At 38.9% G+C, this 24,388-nt stretch overlaps 1 protein-coding gene and 1 long non-coding RNA gene across 4 annotated transcripts in view; one reads left to right on the top strand and one right to left on the bottom strand.

The window, feature by feature from the left end:
- LOC121642400 (lymphocyte-specific protein 1-like) overlaps window positions 1-23,617 on the bottom strand; it is a 37,020-nt gene extending 13,403 nt beyond the window's left edge. For 2 of the 3 annotated variants that reach the window (XM_041989131.1, XM_041989137.1), the window contains exons 1-10: window positions 23,461-23,617; window positions 15,667-15,807; window positions 13,218-13,464; window positions 12,806-12,942; window positions 9,450-9,696; window positions 7,968-8,090; window positions 7,745-7,768; window positions 1,451-1,492; window positions 362-393; window positions 139-217 (exon numbers count right to left, since the gene is read on the bottom strand). In XM_041989131.1, the coding sequence (XP_041845065.1) occupies window positions 139-217; window positions 362-393; window positions 1,451-1,492; window positions 7,745-7,768; window positions 7,968-8,090; window positions 9,450-9,696; window positions 12,806-12,942; window positions 13,218-13,464; window positions 15,667-15,807; window positions 23,461-23,519 (1,131 nt within the window). In that variant the 5' untranslated portion in view covers window positions 23,520-23,617. The remainder of the gene's footprint in view (window positions 1-138; window positions 218-361; window positions 394-1,450; window positions 1,493-7,744; window positions 7,769-7,967; window positions 8,091-9,449; window positions 9,697-12,805; window positions 12,943-13,217; window positions 13,465-15,666; window positions 15,808-23,460) is intronic. The other variant, XM_041989146.1, reaches the window with a different exon arrangement.
- LOC121642718 lies at window positions 3,199-4,988 on the top strand. Its single transcript, XR_006010954.1, has 2 exons — window positions 3,199-3,875; window positions 4,391-4,988. It is a non-coding gene; the product is annotated as an uncharacterized LOC121642718 (long non-coding RNA).
- Window positions 23,618-24,388: the final 771 nt, after the last annotated feature.

The raw sequence follows: 24,388 nt of genomic DNA, 5'->3' as shown, positions 1-24,388 counted from the left end.
ATTGTCTCTGTGGGGTTCTGACCAAAGCACAGCACTTTTTTATGACCACAGAAAACAAAAAAAAGAGAAACAGAAGAGGAGATGTTTCTTTTAAACAAGACTAAATCCAAAGAAAAACGAGTTTGTATGTGGTTTTACCTCTAGAGCATGTGTGTACTGTTCCAGCCTCTTGTCAATCTTAGAAACAGGCAGCTGTGTCTTCTTTATGTTGCTGGTGCTTGAAAAGAAGGATTAAATAATCTGATTATTAATGGGGTTGAATTTTAAAACGGGGGAGGGGGGTTCAAAAGAAAGTCTTCTTATAACCATTAGCATCGCTCTCTGATTTGATTCTTGTGCATATTTTAAAACTCAGACTCACCTTCTCTTCAGTGACTCTGTTCTCTCTGTTATCTAAAAGACAGGACAGTTTGTGGTTAAAAACACACAATTTGTGATTATGTTAGTTTGTCTACATTTCCCGGAAACATGAAGCTTGCGCAAAGGAAGACTTGATTAAATCTTGGTGCACTTGTAAACTTTTTTTTAAAAGATTGTGAAACAATATGGGCACTTGTGGATATGCAACAATGCGCATGCTTGAACACAACAAATAAATCCATCGTTTTCAAACGTTTTAAGCTAAAGCACACACAGTTACTTATCAGGCACAATAGATGCTATCAAACAATATTTCAAAATTCAAAACTATGCACAGGTACACTTCTGTCTTGTGATAGAATATATATATATATATAAATGAAATCCCTAGATTTAAGTTTTAGTCCTTTTAAAGCTTCTGAATTGAAGGAAACACGTTTACAACAGCAGGAGGAGACATCTAGCAGGTTGAATCTGCAGCAGAAACCTCATGGAATTTTAGCCAGTGTTATTTTCTATGTTGTGTTGTGTTGGGGAAGCAGCATTTGTGTAGATGACAAAAACAGGATTAACAAGTTGATTAAAAAAGGTGGGGCTGTGATTGGCATCACCCCTGACTCTCTGGACCTCCCCCTGGCAAAGAGAACTGGGTCCAAATGAAAAACAATTTTATTCCTTGAAAACCATCCTCTACATGTTTTTTTTCTCCTGCACGCTTCAGAAGGTCTTTTGTTCCTGTAGCTGTCAGATTTTTTAATGACCACCTGTAGTTTTTTTTTTTTTTAAATGTTTTTAGCATATTTACATATTTAAAGGTCTATTTCATGTTTTTTGTCATTGTCTATGTATGAGATGTGTGGTGGCAAAGACATTTTCCCTTTTAGGGGATGAATAAAGCCTATCTTATCTTATCTTATCTTATCTTATCTTATCTTATCTTATCAGATGCAGGTTTCACTGCTCCTTAGTGCAGCTGCAGGCTGACTCTGGCTTGTTCACTTGGCTCAGGATGACATGACTTGGTGGATAATAGAAAAAGCAAGGAGCAGACTTTGACCCTGACTGTCTGTCCAGCAGCAGCAGCACTCACCGAACATTTTCCATCTGCTGAGACTCGACTGTTCACCTCGTCCTGTGAAGAGACAGACTGAGCTGAGACAGCGAACACAGTAAAAATATGTGTTTCTGATTCATTTTGATGGTACAGTGACATTTATTATGTACAATCCTGGAGTCGATGTCCAGCAGTGTCCCGAGGAATCTAAAACACACTTCACAACTTTTTCTTCCGGGACGCTTTACAGCTGAGCTTTACTTTAAGCACTGGATAGCAAGCTAGCAACTGGATATCAATACACTGATCATGTTGAACTTGAACTGTGGATTCAGCAAAGAATGACAGGAACACATTATCGGAGGAAGAGAGGGACAGAGGAAGAGATCAAGTCAACATCGGATTGGATAGAACTCAGTACAGGTAGGATACAGTATGGATGTACTATCAGTCGTCGTTACGGTGTGCCAGTAGTACTTCTTTAGGTTCTCATTTCTAGTTAGTTCTAATAAGAACGTGTAAACTCCACGTGGAATGACTCTAACCAGGAGTCTACTTGCTGTGAGAAAAACCATCACTGTGCAACCCAAAAGGCTTTTCCTAATGTATTTATTGATTTCTAATCCTTCAGAAAACTGACACTGACCTATATAATATTTCTTCACATCCATTCACTGTTTGGAGTCACTCTATGGAGGAAAACACACTAGAAATCCAAGAACTAAACTAAAAAAGCTTTAAGTTATAGAGTGCACTCTCACTAAGCACTTTATTGGGAACAGCTTGCTAATGATCTGGCCTCCCTTTGCTTATAAACAACCTTCACTGTCATGCCGTCATGTATTCCACAAGACTCTGAGATTCTACTTCATGCTGATATGATTAATCACATCGTCTGTAAATGTGTCAGCAGTACGCTCATGCTGCCCAGCTCCTGTTTTACTAAACCCTGGAGGTCTTCTGGAGAGCCCACTGAATCCACTGAACTCACTGTGATGCTTCTGATTCATTTTGAATGATGCAATTTTGACATGATGCATCTTCGTGTTGGAAGGAGCTAATAGGATTGGACACTATCCTCTTATGGCCTCCAGTGGAATTCAGCAATACTGACACAGACTTAGGCCCAGACTGGCCCATGGGAGTAGTTGATGATGATGAAAAAAAAAAAAAGTCACGGTGCATTACACTGGTGTAGTTGATTGGTCAACCTGTCACTGAAACCTGTGCACAGACAAAATCATTTGTGCTTGTCAGTTGTCATTAATGACTGTAATTATTTTTTAAAATGACCAACATGAGCAAAGCGTGCAGAGGTGGAACAACTGAGATGCAGAGAACGTGGTGGTGAAATGGACTCAGAATAAAAAGATGAAAAGGGGAAGACAGATGAGGAGGAGGAGGAAAAATTTCAGATATTTTCAAATCAGCAGCAGCAGCTGATCGCGTGAGTTGTTTAATAAGTGAGTGATGGAGGAGAGACGGCTGGTGTGTTACAAGCTGCAAACTTTTATCTACACATAAGATGATGAGCACTAGTTGAGATTCTCCATGACCCTTTGTACATTGCTGTAATAATGACCCTGGTACTACTTGTTATCAAAACTTTATTATTTTGTTAATGTTGTTGTGGTTTATTAATGTACTGTTATATCTCTCATCAGCCCAAACATAAAAGCAACTAGTTATTCCAGTAGCTTCACTGGGCATTCAGGAGGTCCTATATGGGATTTCCTGGTATCATAGGTAAAATATTAGTTCATTTTATGTGCTGTGTTTTAAAGAGCATCTTTCAGGTTGAATTTTCCACAATATGACGTTTTGAAAAAGTCCGAGAGACACTGTGGCATAAATAAAAGCTTCTTAAAATTTCATTTTTTGTAATTGCACTTAATTCAGCTCGTCTGCGATCCAGTGCTTTAAAAAACATAACTTTTCCTGTCACGTGATACGTGACGTCATGTAAGGTAAACGAGCCCATACGCCAGCGGCTATCAGCTCAGTTTATCGTAGGCATCGGCTGTGTTTTTTACTCCAGACTTCTAATAGTAAAACTAAAGATTTCTGGAACATCACCATGGTGAATACTTGTGTTTGTGCATCCTGCACAAATTCAAGTCTCTCTGGACATCGTGTCCACAGTTTCCCTAACAAGAAGAGCCCCACCTTTCGCTCCTGGGTCAGGTTTGTCCAGGCTAGGCGCCAAGACTTCACTTTCAAGTCCGTTCATCCCAAAAACTCCGTCATTTGCAGCGCACACTTTGTGGAAACGGACTATATGCCTAGTGACCTAACTGCGTTTAAGATGGGGTACAAGACCATGAGGTCAGTGCGTTTAAGGTCTGATGCAGTTCCCACTGTTCATGCTACGGCTAGCATGCTAGCAGCAGCAGGTGCCCCATCACGTCTGCCTTCACCGGGGAAGCCGCGGGCCGCCCATCGGAAACGGGAGACGAGCAGAGTAAGTTTTTCTCTCTGTTTTTTAACCTGTTTATAACCTTTTCTTATAAAACGGAATTGTCCCCTTTTTACTACTTATTATTGAGGACAGTTTCAACATATTTAATCCCGTTTGCAAAGGTGGATTCACTGTGCGTCCAGTAAAGAAGGAGCCATCATATGGTAAATAATTGAAGGCATCGCGCACATTTTCTTCAAATAATGGCCATCTATTTTCCCGCAGAATTATATAATCCATAAGATTCTGGACCATCTAATATGTGCCTGTGTATTTCAGAGTGTATTTTCTATCTCTATTCTCTCTTTGTAATTCCTGTATGACTGTGTAAATTAATTGAGCTTTATTTACTTCTAGCAACAAGTTTAAATAAGATGTTTTGCTTCTAATAATTAGAACTTATTAAATAAATCCAGGAAGATGATCATAACAGAAAGATGACATTGAGATGGAAGCAAAATATTTTATTTATTATTACAATTTACAGAATAGGAAGACATGTCTTGTATGTGTTACAGGTCAGGCCATCTGAAACCTTGGTAGACACCATGTTCATCAGGGAAAGCTAACCGGATTGCTGAGACAACACATGCTGGAAGAGGTTTCCTCACATGTCGTCCAAGCACTCCATGTGCCCAGCGTACCATCTGCCTGTAGGCAGTATACCTGAACTGTTCATTTTGGGTCAGATCAAGTGGACCATGTTCCTGCTTGAAAGCGCTGTAGGCCACCTGAAGCACCCAGGGGTTCAAACAGCATGCAGAGAACCCAGGATGCTGTCCCACACAAGTAATGCCTTCGGGTTGTGGATGGAGGTCTTCGACGAGGCTCCAAATTGCAGGAATCTCCCTGCAGCATATGCTCTCCTCCGCACTGCTCATGGGCTGACAGTGTCCACATAAACACCTGTAATTAGATAACATGCTGTTAAAGAATTTCTGTTGTTAAATGTAGATACAGTGTTGTAAATATATGTTCAACCATGTAAAGATTTTTATTTTTTTTACTTTTACATACAGGCTTTAAAAATTAAATGTTTATATTTCATCCGTAGTCATAGCTGCTTATAACATGCTGAAACATTTCATGTAATACATAAAGCTGAGATGCCCTTTTTTCTGTTGTCACTGGCCTTGCTGAATATAGGGGGAAGAGGGATTACCAATTGTGGGTGAGAGTTGTGGGCTCTGTTGTTTGGGGGATAAAGTGTTAAGACTGCAATGCACATGGCATCATATGTGGAATGACCATTATTCAGAAGGGTTTACAATCCAGTTTTAAAAATAGTTTTTCTGTTTTAACAATATCTTTAAACCTCAGAATCAGGCTTTATTTATCATTGGGAAAAAAGTGCAAAATTATACACATCCTGAAAAAGCTGAGACCAAGTGTTGGATTAGAAAAAAAGGTAAGTTTAGCGAAAAAACAAAACAAAAAAAAAACAAGCGATGGATCTGCTCAGCCAGTGCGCAGATCCATCCTTCGTCATGGAACCAGCATCCTGGCGCAACAAATTTCCTTCCAGTTTTTTTTTTTTTTTTTTTTTTAAGCGTATTTAAATACCGCATTGAAATAGTCTGCTTCTAAGTTTAGAGAGTGCTGGTAAAACTAAGACATTACAGCACGTACATTCTATGAGGTATTTATGAGTTTAGAACAGCGTGGGCTTTTTTTGCGCACTACACGCACATCCAGTCTGACCAACTTCAGAAAAAAGATTATAACTCTGGTATTCCTTGATCAATCAACACAATTCAGAAAGTTGTTTATAGTCTAAAATGACTGTTTTGCGCTGTTAATTAGGCTACCCGACGTGGATTAGATGATGGAGCCTTAGCGAGGCTACTTTGGGCACTAGCCTACGTATCATCAGATGATTTGATTAGAACAGCGCTTTTCTGTCTACAACTGTGTGAACGGGGTAGCCATTGCACAGCTTTTATAGGCATTATCTGCCACAGAACTATTTTATTTAACCAATGTTTTGTCACGAATCGCTAGTGACATAGTAGCAGCTTGAAGTTGTTTTTTTTGTGGCGAAACGTGATTTTTAAAACAAACCTGTCAGGGCGGGGCAGGACAGGGATGTCTTCCTATCGGCTGCAGTAAGTAAAAGGCTTTAAAATCTATTTGCTATTGCAAACACTGTATTTTTTCACTGGTCTGCAGCATAACCAGGTATTACTTGCCCAATTCAGAAGGCTAATGTGGAAGAAAATTTACGAAACATTTGTATCACTTACCATGCTGTTTGATTAATCCTCCAGATGTTTTCAGCTGCCCATGACTGAATCTGCTGCCTGTTTCCCGTCAACGATCTCCTTTGCTGGTTGTCAGTGACTCTGTTTGTAGCTTCAGGTTCAAAACTGTATGGATCCGGTCCTTCACTTCTAAAAATAAAATTATCTTCTTCTTCCTCCATAATCTCACGCCCATTCCGTTCCGTTGTGTTAGCCATAACTGTTGTGTTAGCAATAACGTACATAACAGAGTCCCTTACGTGACGTCACTTCCGGCAAAACAGATTTTTACAGTCATTTGAGCAGTTTTTAATAGTCCATAACCGATTTCTTTATTTTCTTATTCACGGACTTCAACAAAAACTAAATAGATATTAACTATAAAATATGCATAATCCAAACCATTAATCATGCTCTTAACCTGCCAGTTGCTCTTTAAGTGACAGGTGGATATTCAGTAATAAGGCAGCTCAGCTAAACTAGTCTGTACACACAGGCTACTGTCCACATCTGTCCTCGTCCAACTCATAAACAGCTGTAAGCTGGGCCAATGAGGAACATTTTATTTGTCCAGATTAAAAACTGATGAGGAAACTTTGTGACTTCATCAGTGTGCTTATCTGGTTGTAAATTATGTGATTGCAGCGTTTTATACTTGTTGGCTTTTTTTACTGCATGAAATATTTGGTGGGTCCTGCTCAGTGTGGCTCAGTGGGTAGAGAGGCTATCTTGTAACCTGAGGGTTGCCTGTTCAATCCTCCGCCCATTGAGCTCATGTTGAGGCGTCCCTGTGCAAGACACCGAACCCCAAATTGCTCCTGATGGGTTGTGGCCATCAATGCGTGAATGTGATGTATGATTTAAAGTAAAATCAACTGGATTTGTAGTATCTAAGCATAGCATTCTATAAGGCATATTCAGGTTTTCACCATTATAGGTTCTGTGTCATAAGAAAACCTGGACATCAGCACACATTGTATATGTTTATCTATGTGTCTGCATAGGATTGGTTACTGAGGACTTCAGGAATGTTCGTTGTTTGAGAGGTATATAGGAGCGCCCTCGAGGACAACAGTTATTCAACAATTATTTTTTATATGTACACCTATTGACAAACATGTGTTTTTGTAATGTGCTTTCTAAATAAAGAGGATTGGATTGGAGTGTTTGTTTTAAAGGTATTTAAATTGATTGCAAAAATAAGTGGAGTTATTTAAATAAAGTGCAGGAAGTAAAGGGTTAAAAGGGAAAGAAACTGCAGCTCCACACCTTCCTGCCCTTCTCCCTTTTTAACCCTTTTAAAGTGGTAATGCCTCCTTTTGAGTTATTTATCCAGTTATTTACATGTTCACACACATAAAAAGAGAAAGAAAATAAATCAGTGGATTGCATGTTGTGACAGTTTCTGCAGCACAATGCTGCCACGTGATTGGCTGATTGAAAACCTGTATGAATCAGTGAAAGCAGAACTGATCAGAATAAAGTGCATGTAATTTACAGCAGCTGTCTGATTACAGCTTTCTGTCTGAGACTAATTCTTCTCTGTGTGAGCCTGAAGTCACTAAACCACCCGCTAACAGACCAGAACACAAGTATAAAATTGACATGCAGTATAATTAAATCAGTACTTACTGGGTAAAACTGTATGAGGAGTTTCTGGTGGAACAGCAGGGAGCGTTAAAGAAAAAAGAGACTTTAGAATCATGAATATAGCACATCATGACATTTCATCTTTTAATTGTTCATGTAACCTGTTCTGACTGTAACCAAACTAACACTGGACACAACACTGTGGAGGAGATCCTGTAAGGAACCTAAAGCCCATCTGCAGAGCAGCTTCAGTTTTATGAGTTACCTTGAATGTGGGGCTCATGGGGCCGTAGCAGCTTAACGACTCCTCGCCTTCACTGCTGCTGCAGAGAGAACCCGGTGATCTGTTCACCTCCTCGCTCCTCCTGCCTCGACCCTCCACTGATCTCTGAGAAACCAGCAAAGCAAAATGACCGTACCTCATTAACATAGCTGCTATTTCAGTGTGGATCTAATTTGCAATAATCTAAGGAAAAATCTTGTCCAGGAAGCAAGATATGTCGCAGGTTTGGTTTAACATTTTCCTTTACACTGTGTCAAACTTTTAAAAACTTGAGTTGTTCAGCTGAAAAGAACTAATGATTAACTGGCAAAGAACTGGTGCTTAAACCTTCAATTTCTCACACATCTTACGTCATCGCCACTTTTGTCAGGCTGCATTTCTTTCCTGCTCCATGTGAGCCAAAACAGCATTCCTTTACTTTATTGCTTTCAGATTTGAAGCCAAATCCTGCAAACCGTGAGTTTTACAATAAGCCTGCATATGTTTGAATCGTTTATGAAACATGGAAGGAAAAAAAAGGGGGACAGGTTTTTGGGTAGTTGCCTGAGAAAATCAAATCTACATACCATCCTCTTTACTCTATGCTATGAGAGCAAGGTGGACAGGATTTAAAACATACGTGCGTTGTATCAAGCTTTAGATGAAAAGAATCAGCCCTAACAATGAGGCCTGAGAAAGAGGAAACACACAATATAATGTGAGTGCAAAAGAAGGAGCAGAAACTCTTCTTAAGATTTTATAACATCAGGTGTATACTATGATAGTTTCTGTACATCCTTCGTGTTTACGTGGAAATAGTAATTCCAAATTGAGGTTTACATGGAAAACGCTTTTATTCACCTTTATTGAATTCTGCTTTAGATCTGGGGGGTAGAAAGGGTTCTGATTGGACAGGGGACGTGACGTATTTATGTCTACTGGAAGACAATGAACAATGAACATGGAAGACAATGATAAGAACCATTTTGCTGATTGTGACTCTAGTTTTCAAGCAGCAGCTCGACACCAGCATACTGCTTCACTGGTCAGCTGAGGAGAAGAAGGGAGGTAGAGTACCTTACCATCATCGCGACAGGACAAGGGAACGAGCAGAACGACCAGAACTTATTTAAAGTGGAATGAACATGATGGGGGAATTATTGAATTTGGATTTAAAATCAGAATACACCACCCACTTACTTCGGATTTAAGTTAAATTCGGAATTTATATTTTCCCCATATATAATGATATAAAGGGGAATTAAAACTCATGTAAACATGTTCGATAATTAGTAATTAATTTGAATGTGAGAGTAAGTTTTTCTTTTTGCAAGTAAAAACTAGTAGACTTTGTTCTCCGTTGTAAACACCCTAACAAGCCTGATTATTTTCAGAATAACAACATCTGAGTTATTTCTACATGGACTGAAAATGGATGATAAAGCTGTTTCTATTGGAGTTTTATCATCTGTAGCTGTGGCACACCTTGTTTTGCATCCTTTGCTCTTCCTCCTCCAGTACCCCAGACCTCCGCTCCCAGTGGAAGTCTTCCTTCTGCTCATGTGTGAAGCTCAGCTCTCTCCCCTCCTGATCTTCTTCATGTCCAAGGTTTGGCCAAGTTTCTGTTGACTCCAGCTTCCCCTGCAGAGTTTGCTGTACCTCTTCCGCTTCTTCCTCATCCTCCTTCTGTACCTCCTGCTCCACTTCCCCATCCACCCTGCAAGCTCCTCCACTGTTGAGGAGATAATGAAAATGGATATTAGGGAATAATCTGTAAAATAAAAGATCCAGACAATTTTTTATTGCATTTTAGAAAATTTAATGAAAACAGGACATCTTAAATGAGTCATCCCCTGGAAATTGCACTTTTTCAAGTTAACGTGTTGGATCGAGGTGTATACTTCCCTGAAAGCCTTTTTGTTGTAAGGCAGTTGAATTTTTCTGTCTGGGCCCTTTGTCCACAGCAGAACCGTCAACAAGGGTAGACGCTCACAAACGCGTGATTTTAATTTTCTCCTGGGATTTTGTCATCACAGGAGGCTATTTGAATAAGCCAGCCCCTCTTCCGCGCCTAAAGTCATGCTTTAGGTGTGGAATGATATAATGAAATAGTCACACTTTACTGCTGACGCAGCTAATGCTAACGCTAATGCTAAGGGTCAAGCCTAAAAGTTTAACCCCCTGCAATGTACAAATGAGCCCTGTGTTTTCTTTTTTATAAGTAGGGTGAAGTACTCTGCCACGTAAATTTTTGTAAACATTTTGTCGTAAACGTTCTTCCACCATCTCAGTATCTTTACTCTCAGGCTCGGAATCTGGTTCAAACATAAATGGCTGAATTCCGCAAGCTTCCACTCAGTTAGGTTTGCTCACCATCACTAAGCTGTTTTGGAGTCGGACACACTGTTCATGCACTGGGCCAGCCCCATCAGCGCCCACCTCATTAACATTGCATGAACTCTCACGAGACAAAGTTATGGTATGAGCAAAGGGTCAGAACAAGCCAGCACATGCGGTCAGGGGAGACAGGTAAGGCTGTGCCATGTCATGATAAAGAACGAAACATACAATAAATATCAATATTTTCCACTATTCTGTATTGAAAATGCATTTTGCGTATGACTCTAACACGTTTTTGACAGTTTATTAAGTACAAATGGCCAAATTTGAATATTTCCCAATCAGATCCAGTGCAGAGGCACGGGAGAGCTGTGCCTCAGCTCTGACTGTGCCATCCAATACAAACTGGGTTACATGACACGTGCTGTTTTCTGTTCCTCAGCATATCACCAATATGAACTTTACAGAAATATTTGTTATACACCATGACTCTCTACAGGCTGTGTAATGTATTTAATGTATTTGTGAGAGAAATATTCCTGTTTATCGTACAATAAAGTTTTATTCTAGTTTAATTTTATTAAGTGTAGGTTGTTTTCTAATTAGGAGGTTGCAACATTTCACAACGTTTGTTTAGCGACTTCTAGCGACTTTTAGGACGCCAGTAGCTACTTTTCTTACTGAAGAGTTAGTAACAGTGGGTGTGTGAGTGTAAGTGAAAGAGGAATGCTGATAGGATATGAAGCATTACCAGTTGAATGCTGTTGAATGTATATTGAAATAAGATGCTCTTTTCAGTTCTTACTATTGTAAATCAGTGCCTCACCAACCATAAACTTCACCACACATCACTGGAACAAGCTCTTTGTCTGATTTTTATTATTTTTTTTTTTTTTTGTTTAATAAGTTTTCGAAAAAATATTTAAAGACACTTAGAAGACAGTGGATACATGAAAAGACCAAGTGATGACACGTTTAAATGTACAAAATATCACATCAATAATATAAAGTAAGTATAAAATAATGGTTGTTGTTTAGTAAAGCTTACAGGCACAAATGCTTCCTATGTTTAAAATTAAATTAAAAAATACCCATGTGTGTGCACATGTATCTGTTGTACATTTACTTTATACTTGTGAAAAGACTCCTGTCTGAATATTTTTTTTAATTATTTAGACCTGACCAAACATTTAATCTCAAACCCTTTTAGAGATGTGTTGCTTCCATCAAATGTAAAATGAGCTCATATTTTCCATGAAATGGTAAAATGTTTTAGTTTATGTTTTACTGGGAATACAATCTGGGTTGATGAGATTACCAAATGATTGGATTTTGTTTTATTTCAATTTTAAACAGCACCCCAACTTCTTTGAAATTGGGGTTGTAGTAAAAATTATCTCATGTCTCTGTCTTGATTAAAACAACTCAAACCAGATCCTATTCTGCCTCTCACATTGTAGTTTCAAATAACAAAAATAAATTGGCTACATTGTTGGCACATAAACTTCTAATAAAGTAGCAACAGTGGAGCTGATCAAACCCACTCAGGCCTGTAAAACGATGTGATGCAACACATCCAGAGAGGGGAAAAATGCATTTCACTGGAAGGAAAAATAAAAAACTGCATTTGCCAAGATTTTATGGGCAATTATTGACTGGAGAGCAAGCTGGATGTAATACATCAAAGACGCCACGTGATATTTCAGTTTTTAACTCAGTATTTACACACATTTATCTAAAACCTGTCATGCAATTTATGGAATTTGCAATGCACTCTGTGCAGTGACCCCCAGGACCTCCATTTTGATTTGGGTTGTTCACTAATCAAATACATAGTATTTTGTAGAACCCAGTTAAGTTTACAAGTCACCCCTAAAAGTGTAGCGCATTTACCTGTTTTCCCTTTGATTTGGAGTTTTAGAAACATTCATTTGTTTTACCACTGTACCCCTGAAGAATTAGCCTAGTCCTTCTCTGTTCTGCTCTTTCTACTCAGCACTTGCAAACTAGTCATTGGTCTGTTCAAAACTCTGCTATACTTACATACAGCTCAGTTTAAACCAGTGCAAATATACATAATCAGTCTGGTGTTGAACTCATTTAAGGTAAAGATCTGAATGTATAGAACTGATGTTTATTTACATGTAAAACACCCACACAAGCTTAAGTAACAGATGTTTATGCAATGCTTGTAATTTTCGAGCTGCCATCTTTGACCATGCCTCTGTGATGCAGCGGCACCAGAAAGAATCACATGAAAAAGCTGAACAAACTATTGAAGAAGGCTTCATTACACTGCAGACCCTCCACATTATATATTGATCAAACAACTGAGTGTGTACAGTTGCTGCACAGGAGGTGATTGGGCAGTAACAAGTTCTGGTACTGGTCCTTACTACAGCTGCAATGTAAACACAAAGACTCATAACATCTGTAATGTTTTAGTAAAAGAAACAGCTACATGAGCATGAACCACTGGGTATGAGTAAGATGAGACTCACCGTGGCCTCATCGTCCCTGCTGCCAGGTATGACGTCCTGTCTGCAGGCCGGCCTGCAGAGTGCTGCAGCCTGGCATCCTGTGACAGGAAGACAGATGAACTGTATGACGTCCTGGATGAGTTTTTGGTGGGGGGTGTCTGAAATAAAGCAAAAGCAAAGATTACCCCATGTTTTCTATCATTTGTAAGTAATGAAATGTGCTGTAGTCTGCAGATAATTTTCAGTCAAGATTGAATTTAGATATGATCCTGCCTTCCTACGAGCTAATGCCGAACACTTTAAGATGCCCATGAGGTGATGATGCTGCAACACCAGTTACAACAATTCCTCTGAGGGGAACAAGAAACCAACTTCTAAGGCGTCAAGGTTTGTTTGATACTTTTCCAGATAACATCAGTTGTGAAAGTTAAACCTTCTCTGGAGATAGTGCTGTGGCATCATCAGAGCTTCTTTGTTTTGGCTTCCCTCTGTCATCCTCCTCATATTCCTGCTCTTTCTCTTTTTCAGGGCCTGGATGTGCTGATGTTCTCTGCTCCTTTGCCTTGCAGTCATCCTGCACCTCATGCTCGTTACGGTTTTCCAACCTGTGGCTCCAGTCGCTAAATCCTTCATCTTCATCCAGGACCAGAGAGCAGCTGGGTTTCAGCTCCTCGTCCGACCTAAGAACAGAGCAAAGAGCCTTACAGAGAGGAGCTGGATGTTCTGTTTCAGGGACCTGATTAAACAAGAAAAGAACAGAGAACGATGTATGCAAGCTGTTGTGTGACATTGTTGAAATCCTTGTTGTTGTTTCTTTAGTGTGTAAGAATTGCTGATATCTAGTGGTAAAGAAGGACAAAAAAAATTCTTCAAACACCAAGCACTGTTGTAAATGGATGGTGGCCATCAGTGGACAAAATTCTTTCAGACATTTTATCTGCAAGTGGATCCAGTGATGCCCCCACTATTAACTTTAATTTGGCATCCATCTTTCATCCTACCTGTACTGTGAGTTCTCTCCAGCCAGTAAAAGACAGTCTAATCTTGACTCTACTCTTATCTCTTGCTCTGTCTTTCTCTCTCTTTCTTTTCCTTTCTTCCTCTAAAAATGTCTTCCTGCATTTCTTGGCTGAATCAGCCATAGTTAAAAACAACCGGTGTGTTTACATCTGCTTCCTAGCATGTGACGTGGTACATAAAGCGAAACTCGGCTGCTACATCAAGCGGCGTCCCTGGAAGAAAAGGTTTTACAGTGTGGTTTCTCAGCCTAAGTATAAAATTACTGTGCCATCAAACGAGTCCAGAACGTGGATTTTTAAGGTCAGAAAGTTACAGTTAAGTTAATAGCAAAGAAGGCAAGACAGATTTTGTTGATTTTGTTTATAGTTTAAAACTAATGAGAAGAGCAGATCTCTGAGCCCGACAGGGCAAATTTAATGAATAAACTGACTAACAAAAAATAATATAAATAACAAAATGAGATGAATGTCTGGATCAGGTAGCCGAGTGCTTGTGAGGTCACAAAAAGGTTTCTAAAGGTGCAGAATGAGAGGCTGCAGGTGGCAGACGGGACCTGCACCCTAAAGCTCCATGGCAACTGAGACAGGAGCCATGGAAACCGCAAACATTAACAATGCTGCCTCCTGTTTCATGTCAGCTCAGATTAGCAGACTTATCCTGCTCAGAAGTAGCAAAACAAAAGGAAACTGTTGTTTCTCCAGAGAACAAATACGCATTAATGTAAATCTTGTTATTGGAAAGTATTAAAGTGTTTTCTGTTAGTTTGTATGTCATGTCTGTTGAAAATGAGGAAGCAGTTGACTGAACCCCTTGAGATGCCTAGTCTGACCTCACGTTTATGACCAAACAACCAGAAGCTGAAGACGGAGCAGTTCTGTCAGCTCATTTTCCCGCTGCATCACAGATGACACACACACCCACACACAAGCCTTTTCCATTGCAACCAGCACCACAAATGATGGAGGCTGAGCTTTAACAGATTACATCAGTCAAAACATGTGCTGAGGAAGGAGGAATCACACAAATAACTGTACCAATCTGGGGCTAATTATTAATTATTCTACTTATTTATAGACTTGTGTGTGAGTGTGAACAGCCTCTTTGAGACAATTGTCAACTGAGAAGTTCTGCATTTTTAGTGAGGGGGAAATCTTTGTTTTGGATGATTATTATTAATTTGTCAATCACGGTACAGAAATCGTGAAGAATGAATTTTTCCCATGGAAAGCTGGTGATGCAACTTTTTAGAAGAATACAAGCCCCATATAACTTCTGTATTGTAGGTAGCATTGAAGATGAGTTCCCATAAAAAAAAAAAATAAAAAAAAAGCAAAGAGGTTACATCCGTCCTTACAAGTCCTCCATTGGCCTGAACAGGCTCAACCAACTACTTTGCATCAGATCTATCAGTATTTTCAGGATCAGATGGAGCTTAGGTGTTATAGGACCTGAATAATGGCCACGTTCAAAGTCAAAGGAAACTCTGCTTGCTATGCTACCTGGTAAAGTCAGTCATTGAAAGCTTTAGATCCTAAATGAGCGAGGCATCTTTCTATTGAATGCGTGCCAGTTTCAACAGAAGGGGAACTGCTTTATTCTTCTGCAAATGACCCACCAGACATGGTAATGGAAAACAACAGCAGGAAAACGTCATTCTGCACCAAAAAACACAAACTGCAGGGGAAAATGATGGGGAATAGTTATATGACTCCCAAAAAGCAGTTTGTACCTGATTCATCCTAAAAATTCAGTTTTTTTACTTCCTTTTTAGATTTTACAGACAACTAAACTGATCAACGTTTACCAACTAGAGGCGTAAAGCTGTGTAATAATATGCTGTTATGTAGCCGACTGTCACTCACTCTGTGTTGTGTGTGAGGTTGTCGTGTTGGGTGGGTTCTGGCCTGGAGGGGCTCTCCTCTCCTCTCTGCCTCTCCCTGGCTCTCCTCCTTTGCTCCCGCTCCACCTCCTCAGCATCCTCCTGGCTCCGCTGTGCCGTCACCCTGCAGTCAGTGTGCAAATCATAATATTTTTATTCTTTAAATTTGTATTATTCTGTTATTTATTTAGTTGTTGATGTTGCAACAGAAGTGTTGTTGTGGAAAATATTTGCACCATTAAAAGTTCTTTTAAATGGACCTGAAATCTTCAAACAAAACACAGCCTTCATGCTGTCATAGTAAAGACAGACCTTTGTAAGAAGTAAAATCCTCAACCAACTTTAAAATTTCCCATCAGGTGTGTGATACAACATGAAAAAAATTACGTATGAGGAGCATTATTTAAACTGGTTCTTTTCCAAAAAAATCTAATTAATTTCTCCTGTCTTGGTTTCCAGTGGGTGGGAATCCGTAACAATAAGCCCTTTTATTGTCTGAGCACATCTGGAGGAGCCTGAGCCAGCTGCTTGAGAAAGGCAGGAGGACTCGCAGAAGAGACAACCAAGAGTGAATTTAACGTTTCATCTTGCTAAACTAACGGAGGTCTGGAGAAAATCTAGCTGAGAAATTGGAAGATAAGAAACTTCTTAAATAACTGACTGGTTGGGATCTTGGAACTAACTACAAATCTCTGAAGACCGTACTTGTTGTCATATTTTAGTTGGGTACCAAAAAGTTCTCCAAAGTGTGAAGCTAATGTGTTTGACGAAAATGAAAATCCAGTATATTACAGATTGGTTCCTACTATTTCCTGCTGGAATTTCTTTCTTCTAGTTTAGAGCAGGCTCTGGACAGGCCACCAGTCCATCACAGGGCCAACACAGAGAGACAAACAACCACTCACACTCACTCCTAGGGAGAATTTAGAGACACCAATCAACCCAGGACACATGTTTTTGGACAGTGACATGAAGCCAAAGTACATGGAGAGAACCCATACATGCTATTCCACACACAGAAAGGCCCCAGCCAAGGTTCCGACCTGGAACCAAGGTTCAGACCCAGAACCACCATGCAGCATAGCAGTGAACTTGTAATGTATTTTCCTGTCTAATTTCAGTACACATGCTTTAATTATTGCTGTAAGTCAGTGGTTACCTCATATTTTGTCTTTTATGTTCAGAACATTGAGTTCATGCATTAGGAAATGTGCTATATAAATAAAATTGCCATTTTAGAACCACACTGCCCTTTTTTTGCCTATGTGAGTTAGTAAGGGTATCGGCAGGCGCTTCATAAGGATGTCCTTATTCTAACTATAAGGCTAATGTCAACCACATCCCTATAATGGTTAAATGTTGACAAATCCCACTCCATCTGCAAGAGACAAATGTTTTGCAGGCAAGAAAATAATGGAAAGAATTTCTCAGCATAAATACACTGATTTTATTATTAATCTGAGACCTGTTTGGATTACAAAACTGCAGCAGCATCACAGAATTTCCCACCAAAGTCCCTTCATTTCTGGTTCCTAATAAAGGAAAGTTTGTAAGAAGCACATGATTCATCTTCATACAGGCCAAGTGTGGGTCAGTCCTGCGCAAAACACTAAAAAACATTATCGCAACTGTCAATGCATTGATTTATTTCTGGATGAAATCATCTTGAAAACATCTTTATTCATGCACAATATATATATATATATATATATATATATATATATATATATATATATATATATATATATATATAAATGAATTATTATTGGCTAAGACTATTGGTGAGGATACAAACCATGAACACAGTAAAACATGCTGAGGTAATTATCATGTGGGAAAGTGACCTACATAACATCTAGAGACAAAGTAGATGCCATATTGATCAGATTCAGCCTTAAAATGTACTCTTAAATAGATTTGATATGAGACAGGGCTGTTTTAACTTCTCCGTCAGGCCATTTTTTGGAGGAGAATGGGTCTACTGGGGATCAGGTTTGAACTGGTTCTCATCACTACTGCCTGAGATGTAACAGAGGGAGAATCATGAAAGTCTTAAAGGACCATATTTCTGTGTTTCACATCTCGGTACAGCAACTACACTTCACTGCAGCTTTTGTGAAATAAACCACCTCTGCAGAGCATACCGAGAGTTTTTAAACCCATTCCTCAAGGGCTTGCAGCCTTTTACTGTAATTCTGGAGCTGGCAGGACCGGTGCCGTATAATGTCAGTATACCTGATCTGGATATTTTATGTCAAGAAATGTTCATGTGTCACAACAACAAGATCACAACTCAAACACCTTCGTGTTTGTTTTTACTGTTTAGAATTCTAGACTAAACTCAAAGACCACAAAGTAAATGAATTTAAGTCACTTTTTACGAGTATTTTCTGAATTATTTTCATCATGCCAAAGAGTACCACAACATGGACATCACAGTCACCTGAACTGATGAAAAACCTCAACATTTATCTCATTACTTAAACATCATCAAATGAAACATAGAGAAGGAAAAACATAGTGTTTGTAGTTTCTACTTCATTTGATCAATAACAGAGTGCATTTAAGAACCAACATTCATTTTTGTGTGTTTAGTTTGCTGTTTTTTTATTTATTTTTTTGTTATTTACAGGATTTGCCTCAGTGCACAGACATGCATATGGCTTTTTGCACTTTTATTTTATTTTTTTTTTTTTTCTTAACTCAGTGGGCTGTGTTGCTTCACTGTTTTGTTTTTTTATTTTTCCCTGATTTTTATTGACCTTGTTTTTTTTTATATCTAGTTTTAAGTCTTTGTGTGTATTGTATAGATGTCCTTTTTCTGAGCCAAAGACAAATTTCCATTTCAAGGATGAAATGGACAATAAAGTAGTCTGAATCTGAGATAACAGAATAATTAACTAATGATTTTTGTTGAGATAATGACATCAAAATAAACAACTGAAGGGCATGGCTGCTCGCTGCTTCTTTACGGAAGTTAGAAATAAAATGCTAGAATTAATAAAATATCATTGTTTGAGATAAAATACGTTGTTTCTTAAAGGTGAAGTTAGGTTACAAAGTTATGTCACAACATGGTAGTTAGCTGGTTTCCCTGAACATGTTCCAGTGGAGAATTCGGCTGTACATGGACAACCACCCATGGTATCATTCTGCAGTCACAGTTACGTGGTTTATTTAGAAAATGTATTAAAAAAGTCTCCCATAAAACACAATTGCTGCTTCATATTAGTTATGATATTCGTTTCCAATAATTTAATGCATTTTTAAAGTTTTATTTCACCTTAAAATCCCATATACAGCAAGTAAAATGCAAGTTTTTTTTTTTTTTTTTTTGCCTTGTAGGCTGAGGCTTCATTTAAATTTGACATTTTACATTATCTCTGGTTTGATTTGAAATGACTGTTTTATGGGGCATTTAAACTGAGTTTCAAGCCAGCTGCATGATAAAAAATGAATCTACCCACCCATCTGGACATTGTCAGTTATCTGCTGCTTTCACACGTGGGCTCAGATGGATATTTATAGGTTTCATATGGTGGATCCAGCAGGAAATACTCGGTTTAATCTTTGGTCTGACTGGTTCAGACATTTACAAAAAGTTTAGAGTTGCAGTGCATGTGTGAAAACATGCACAGCGTATCGCCTCTGCAGGGCAACTTGGAAGACACGGTGTGTTTAGGGTCTGCTGGGACATTTAATATGATGCTGTGAAGCTTTAATTTGAAACGGGAAAATTATGGAGGAGATGTGTCTGATTCGCATCACATTTTCCACCATTTGCACAATGAGGCAATGGAGGCCTGAGGACGGCATTTTCTTTGTGTGCGTGTAAGCAGGAGGGGGTTCAGGACTCAGCCAGATGATGTCATGGCTATTAAGGGAGTTGTAGCCATAAAAGAAGCCATTGAACTCAAGAGCTCAGTGTCATTTTCGGTGAAGTCACACAGTAATGTTCCACCGCTCACAGAGGGAATCATTCACAATGAGGAGCACTGATTAGAAAGGAAGAGGTGTAAATATGAAGAGGAAGATCTTTCAGCCTGTTAGGAGGAAAAAAACAACCAGAACAGAAAATATGAGGTCATTAAGTTCAGTCTATTGCAGCCCACATGGTAACAGGATGCAATAAAAACACCAACTGGACAGATGAAGTGAAAGTAACTGGGACAATAATGGAAACTTAATTGGAGACAGTTTCCAGCTTTAAATCTCCCTCTAGCTTTAAAGATTACAGAAAACCAAATGGATTTATTTGAATTTCATTTAGTGTTAATGAAGCATGACGCAGGTTATTCTAATCTGACCTGTAGTTGCTATTTGGGGCTTGTTTACACATCATTTTACATTCTTCCAAATGATGCAGAACTTTTCATGTGAACATTGTAAAGTTATGGTTATTAGCTTAAAGGTCCCATATTATACACTTTATTCCCAATCTGAGACCATTCATTAATATCTAAATGAAATATTTCCGCCATGGTATGGACAAATCGACCCTCAGTTTGAGTGCAGCGGCTTCTCTTCACCTCCCTCTTTTTAGCAGCTTCAGAAATGTGCCGTTTATGGTGGGCGGAACCCTGGTGGAGCAGCTCAGCTGTTGGCTCCGCCCATCGCATTGCCCGTCATGAGGTGATTGACAGGTTAATATATTTTCAAGCTATCAGACTAATAAGGCCGAAACGATAAAATAACTGCCAGCTCTTACCTCTCCAGCTGTGTCACGGACAGTTGGTATTGAACCTGGCTTCAGCTTCAAACGGTTGGCGAAGCCTGCTTTCCATGCCCCCATGTTGTGGAAACAGTCCTCTTTGAAATGCTGGCCACAGACATGCAAAACCTTTGGAAGTTTTCCGGGTACATTTCCTCCAAAAATAAAATTAATCCACTCAGTCCTCGTGGGTTCAGTGGATGGAAGTAAAAAAAAACGTTTTCGTGTTCATTTATGCAGCCACAAACAGAACAGTGCTTCTGTCGCTTAGCCATGTCCGCTAACGAGGGTTGCCGAAGAGGGAAAAACACTGGGCGCTAGGTGATTTTTAGAGGGCGGGCTTTGAGAGCCGGTAGACGGGTCCATCGCTCTGTGGGGAGTGGTTATTGTCCCTTATGACGTCATAACGTACACACTTTCAAACAAGCTCATTTCAGCGCTTACTTCCCTAGAGGTGGAGCAGGGGGGAGAGAGAGCGCCTGAAAGAGTTTCACACTTACGGGTCTCCTACACATGCGGGGGGACCAGTATGACTGTTCCAAAACCATTAAAAAGTGAATTTTGCATAATATGGGACCTTTAACATAAACAAGATACTTTGAATTTGAAGCATGAGCTACCAAAATTATCTCCCTGCAAAGATAAAACAGTTTTCTGCCCTTTTCTTTGTCTTCTTCTTTTTGTAATAAAAGCTTGTGCTTTAAATTCCAAACATATCTGTCCTCATGTTTGTGTTTTTGGGGCAGGAAGGAACATTATTTAAACAAGATTAAATCCCCTTTTATTCACCGTGGATTGTCTCTTACAAAACTGATTTTAAGCTTTTAACCCAGCACTCCCTTTGTGCTTTTGTCTTTTTTATTTTATTTATTTATTTACCTTTTAGTCTGTAGCCCTTTGAGACTTTTTAAATAAGTTTAAAGCTGAATTATAGATAAGAAGTTTCGAGAGTAATACCTGACTCCCTCAATCTCAGTGAGGCTTAATATCAACTGTGAATCTATTCCAAAAATGACCAGACATTCACCAATTAGTAACGAAAACATGATGACTTGCGGTAAAATGTCATTGTCTTTGTATTTATGAGACAAATAAACTGAATGGGAATCTTCCAGGGAAGTTTTGGAGTCTGTTTTACGTTTTAAGGAAGCTCTACACTGGCATCAGATGTTGACATAATGGTAATCTTTTCTTTGATTCCTAGCATTCATTTGTATATATATATGCTGATGCATCTATGAAAAACTGTACGTAACAACCATGCATCAGGATCGCTGCTTGGAATTTAATGCATCATTCTGGTTTTCAGGCAGGAAAACTTTAGGCTTCCAAAGGCCGTTTAAGAAAACAGTAAAACGTCCAGCATACATCTGTCTCCCAGTTTATCATCTCCACACAGTGCTGTGTGAGCCAATACTGAGGCTACGGATTCATCCACTGCAGATAAATGCCCACAACCATCATCTAGTCTGTGCGACCAGTCGCTCTTCTCAGCTTCTCGTCCTGAATGGTCCTTTGCTCCAAACTTATGGGCTCGACACACAGGAGGCGACGTCGCCCCTTCTCCATTCATTTCCTTTGGAACCTGCGTATTGAGGCGAAAATCGCTGTCCTCCTCCAGCCAAGCTACAGGCGACATTCATGCATGTGAAATGTTGGCCTCGTTCATGCAAACGTCTCTTTTACATTCAGCATTGTGTGCTAATTTAGATTAACATAGTAATGAGCAATTACACCTAAAAATGCCAAATAGATATATGATGTGCATTTTTTTTATGAAACCATTCTAAAATGAAATCAATTGATCTGCTCTGAAAAGTTTATTTTCTCTATAAGTGTGTCATGATGACACCCGTTTAGATGGTAAAATTTCTAGAAGTATTGTTTACTGCCTTTCCTTCATCTCAGTCACAATTCAAGTTACATTTTCTTCCAAATCACAGCTGATAGAACAAATACTAATGCCATGATCCCTGCAGGTGATGATCTCTCCACATAGATATGCACACACACACACACTTTTCCACTTCATGTGGTACATCTGCACAAGCTGATTCAATTAAATACTTCCTTAAATGCTTCTTTTACGATTCCTGTAATATACAGTGTCTGTTGACACTTCCTGAAAGATGATCATTAAAGTTGTTCAGCACTGAGGTCATAGGTAGAAATAGTGATGAACAGCGTTTCGTTACCCTCACAGGTGTTTCTAATAATCTGGGAATGAGAAACGTGTATCATTAGGGCAACTTCCCCATATAATTCAGTACAGGTTACACTATGTGCTGCACTGCATGTGCCAATTATGACATCAGCACTTAACTATTAAAAATATGTGTTGTATTTGCAAAAGTGTCAATAAAAATTTACTGTTTACTGTTAAAATGCAGAAGCAACGGAAGATTTTAAGCAACTGTGCAGGTGATTTAGGTGGCAATGTTTTACATATTTTCTGTACTTTTACTGTAAATTTTTTAGTACATTTTATGTTCATTTTAATGGTTTAAGGTATAAAATCTTTTGTAGGGAAAATTGGCAAATTCAGGATGGAGGTGGAAAAAAGAAGTAATGGGTTTGTCCCAACTACCCTCCCTTACACAACGTCCACAAAATCATACAGATCCGTATCTTGTAAATGAAAAAGATTTTTATTTTTATTTATGGTGCATTTCTGTCCCTTCGGCTGTTTTCTGCTTTGATGGAGTGTATTACAAAGTTTTTGGTTAAAATTAAATCTACATTCTAATAGTTAAATATTGTATTCAGTGGTGTTTTTTCTGTACCTGTATTTGTCAAAGTCACTGTCAAAAAAGTTGCGTGCAAAGCAAAAGTGAAGAAAACACAGTCGTATAAACAGAACTGCTTTAGCATATCTTTCTATTAGATTTATTTTGCTGGTTCAATAATGTTTAGTTATTTTATGACGGCTACATTCAGGCTGTTTTCTTAATTGTTCCTCAATATTTTCTTTTACAAAAAAATAAATCTCGATTTTACATTTTACTAACACACTAACATTAACAGGTTCTGAACCTGCGATAATTTAAAGCAGTATCTTCCACTCACCTGATGAGGTTCTGCAGGAGCTGCCTGCTGGAGCTTCTCCTCCTGATGGACTCTGACATGGTGGACTGGGCTGTTCCTGGTCTGTGGTCCTGGATCTATCTTGGTCCTGGTTCTGCAGACTGGGTCCTTTCCTTCAGCTGCTCTCCTTTGCTTCCTCTGTGTCTGTTGCTCATGTTGGCCTCTCTCTCTCTTTCTCTGTTTAGAGGCAGTTCTCCCCTCCCTCCATGTGGTTTTCATTGAAGCGGTTTGACCCCCCACCCCCACCCCTCATCCTAACATAGGTCATGTGACTCTCCCAAGGGTGAGGTAAGATGATATCATTACAGTGGATCGGTGACAATATTGTGTGCATGCATATTGTATTTTGTGAGAAAAGTAATGGGAAAACCGTGTTTGACTGTTTTCATCTATGAACCGATTTTCTTGATACATTTAGACAACTCTGTGAAAACAGGATCATTAACTGAAGCATAGATGAGCATTTTTCTTTATTATTTCCTGGGAAAAAGTTAAAACATTTTCAATACAAACGCTGAGTGTTTACTTACATTTTACCAGTGAAATATCCAGACTCCTGATAGCTCCATTAACTTAATTATGAGCTCCCAAACACCTTTAAAAAGCATTAGGAGGTAACTTTGACTTCGACAAACCAGAGCAGCATGTGTGTTAGATGTTAAAGGTCAAGTTGACTTTTGGCAATTGATGACATTTTTTTCTTTCTTCTGTTTTCTGACTAGCAGAGAAAACAACTGAACATGTCAAATTCAGCCTATAAAGATAAGATATACTTCCTGGTGTAGCATTTCAAAACAATATACAAGCCCAAATTTTTGTCTAAACATGAAAAAAGGTCAATCTGTTTCACATATTTTATTGATTTTTTTTTTTTTCATCCACATACATGCTTCAGCCAGTTGTTTATACT

The sequence above is a fragment of the Melanotaenia boesemani genome, chromosome 1 (genome assembly GCF_017639745.1).
Source record: "Melanotaenia boesemani isolate fMelBoe1 chromosome 1, fMelBoe1.pri, whole genome shotgun sequence".
NCBI classification, from domain to species: domain Eukaryota; kingdom Metazoa; phylum Chordata; class Actinopteri; order Atheriniformes; family Melanotaeniidae; genus Melanotaenia; species Melanotaenia boesemani.
Note: the sequence above shows the minus strand (reverse complement) of the source record. Positions and strands in the feature narration are given on the sequence as shown.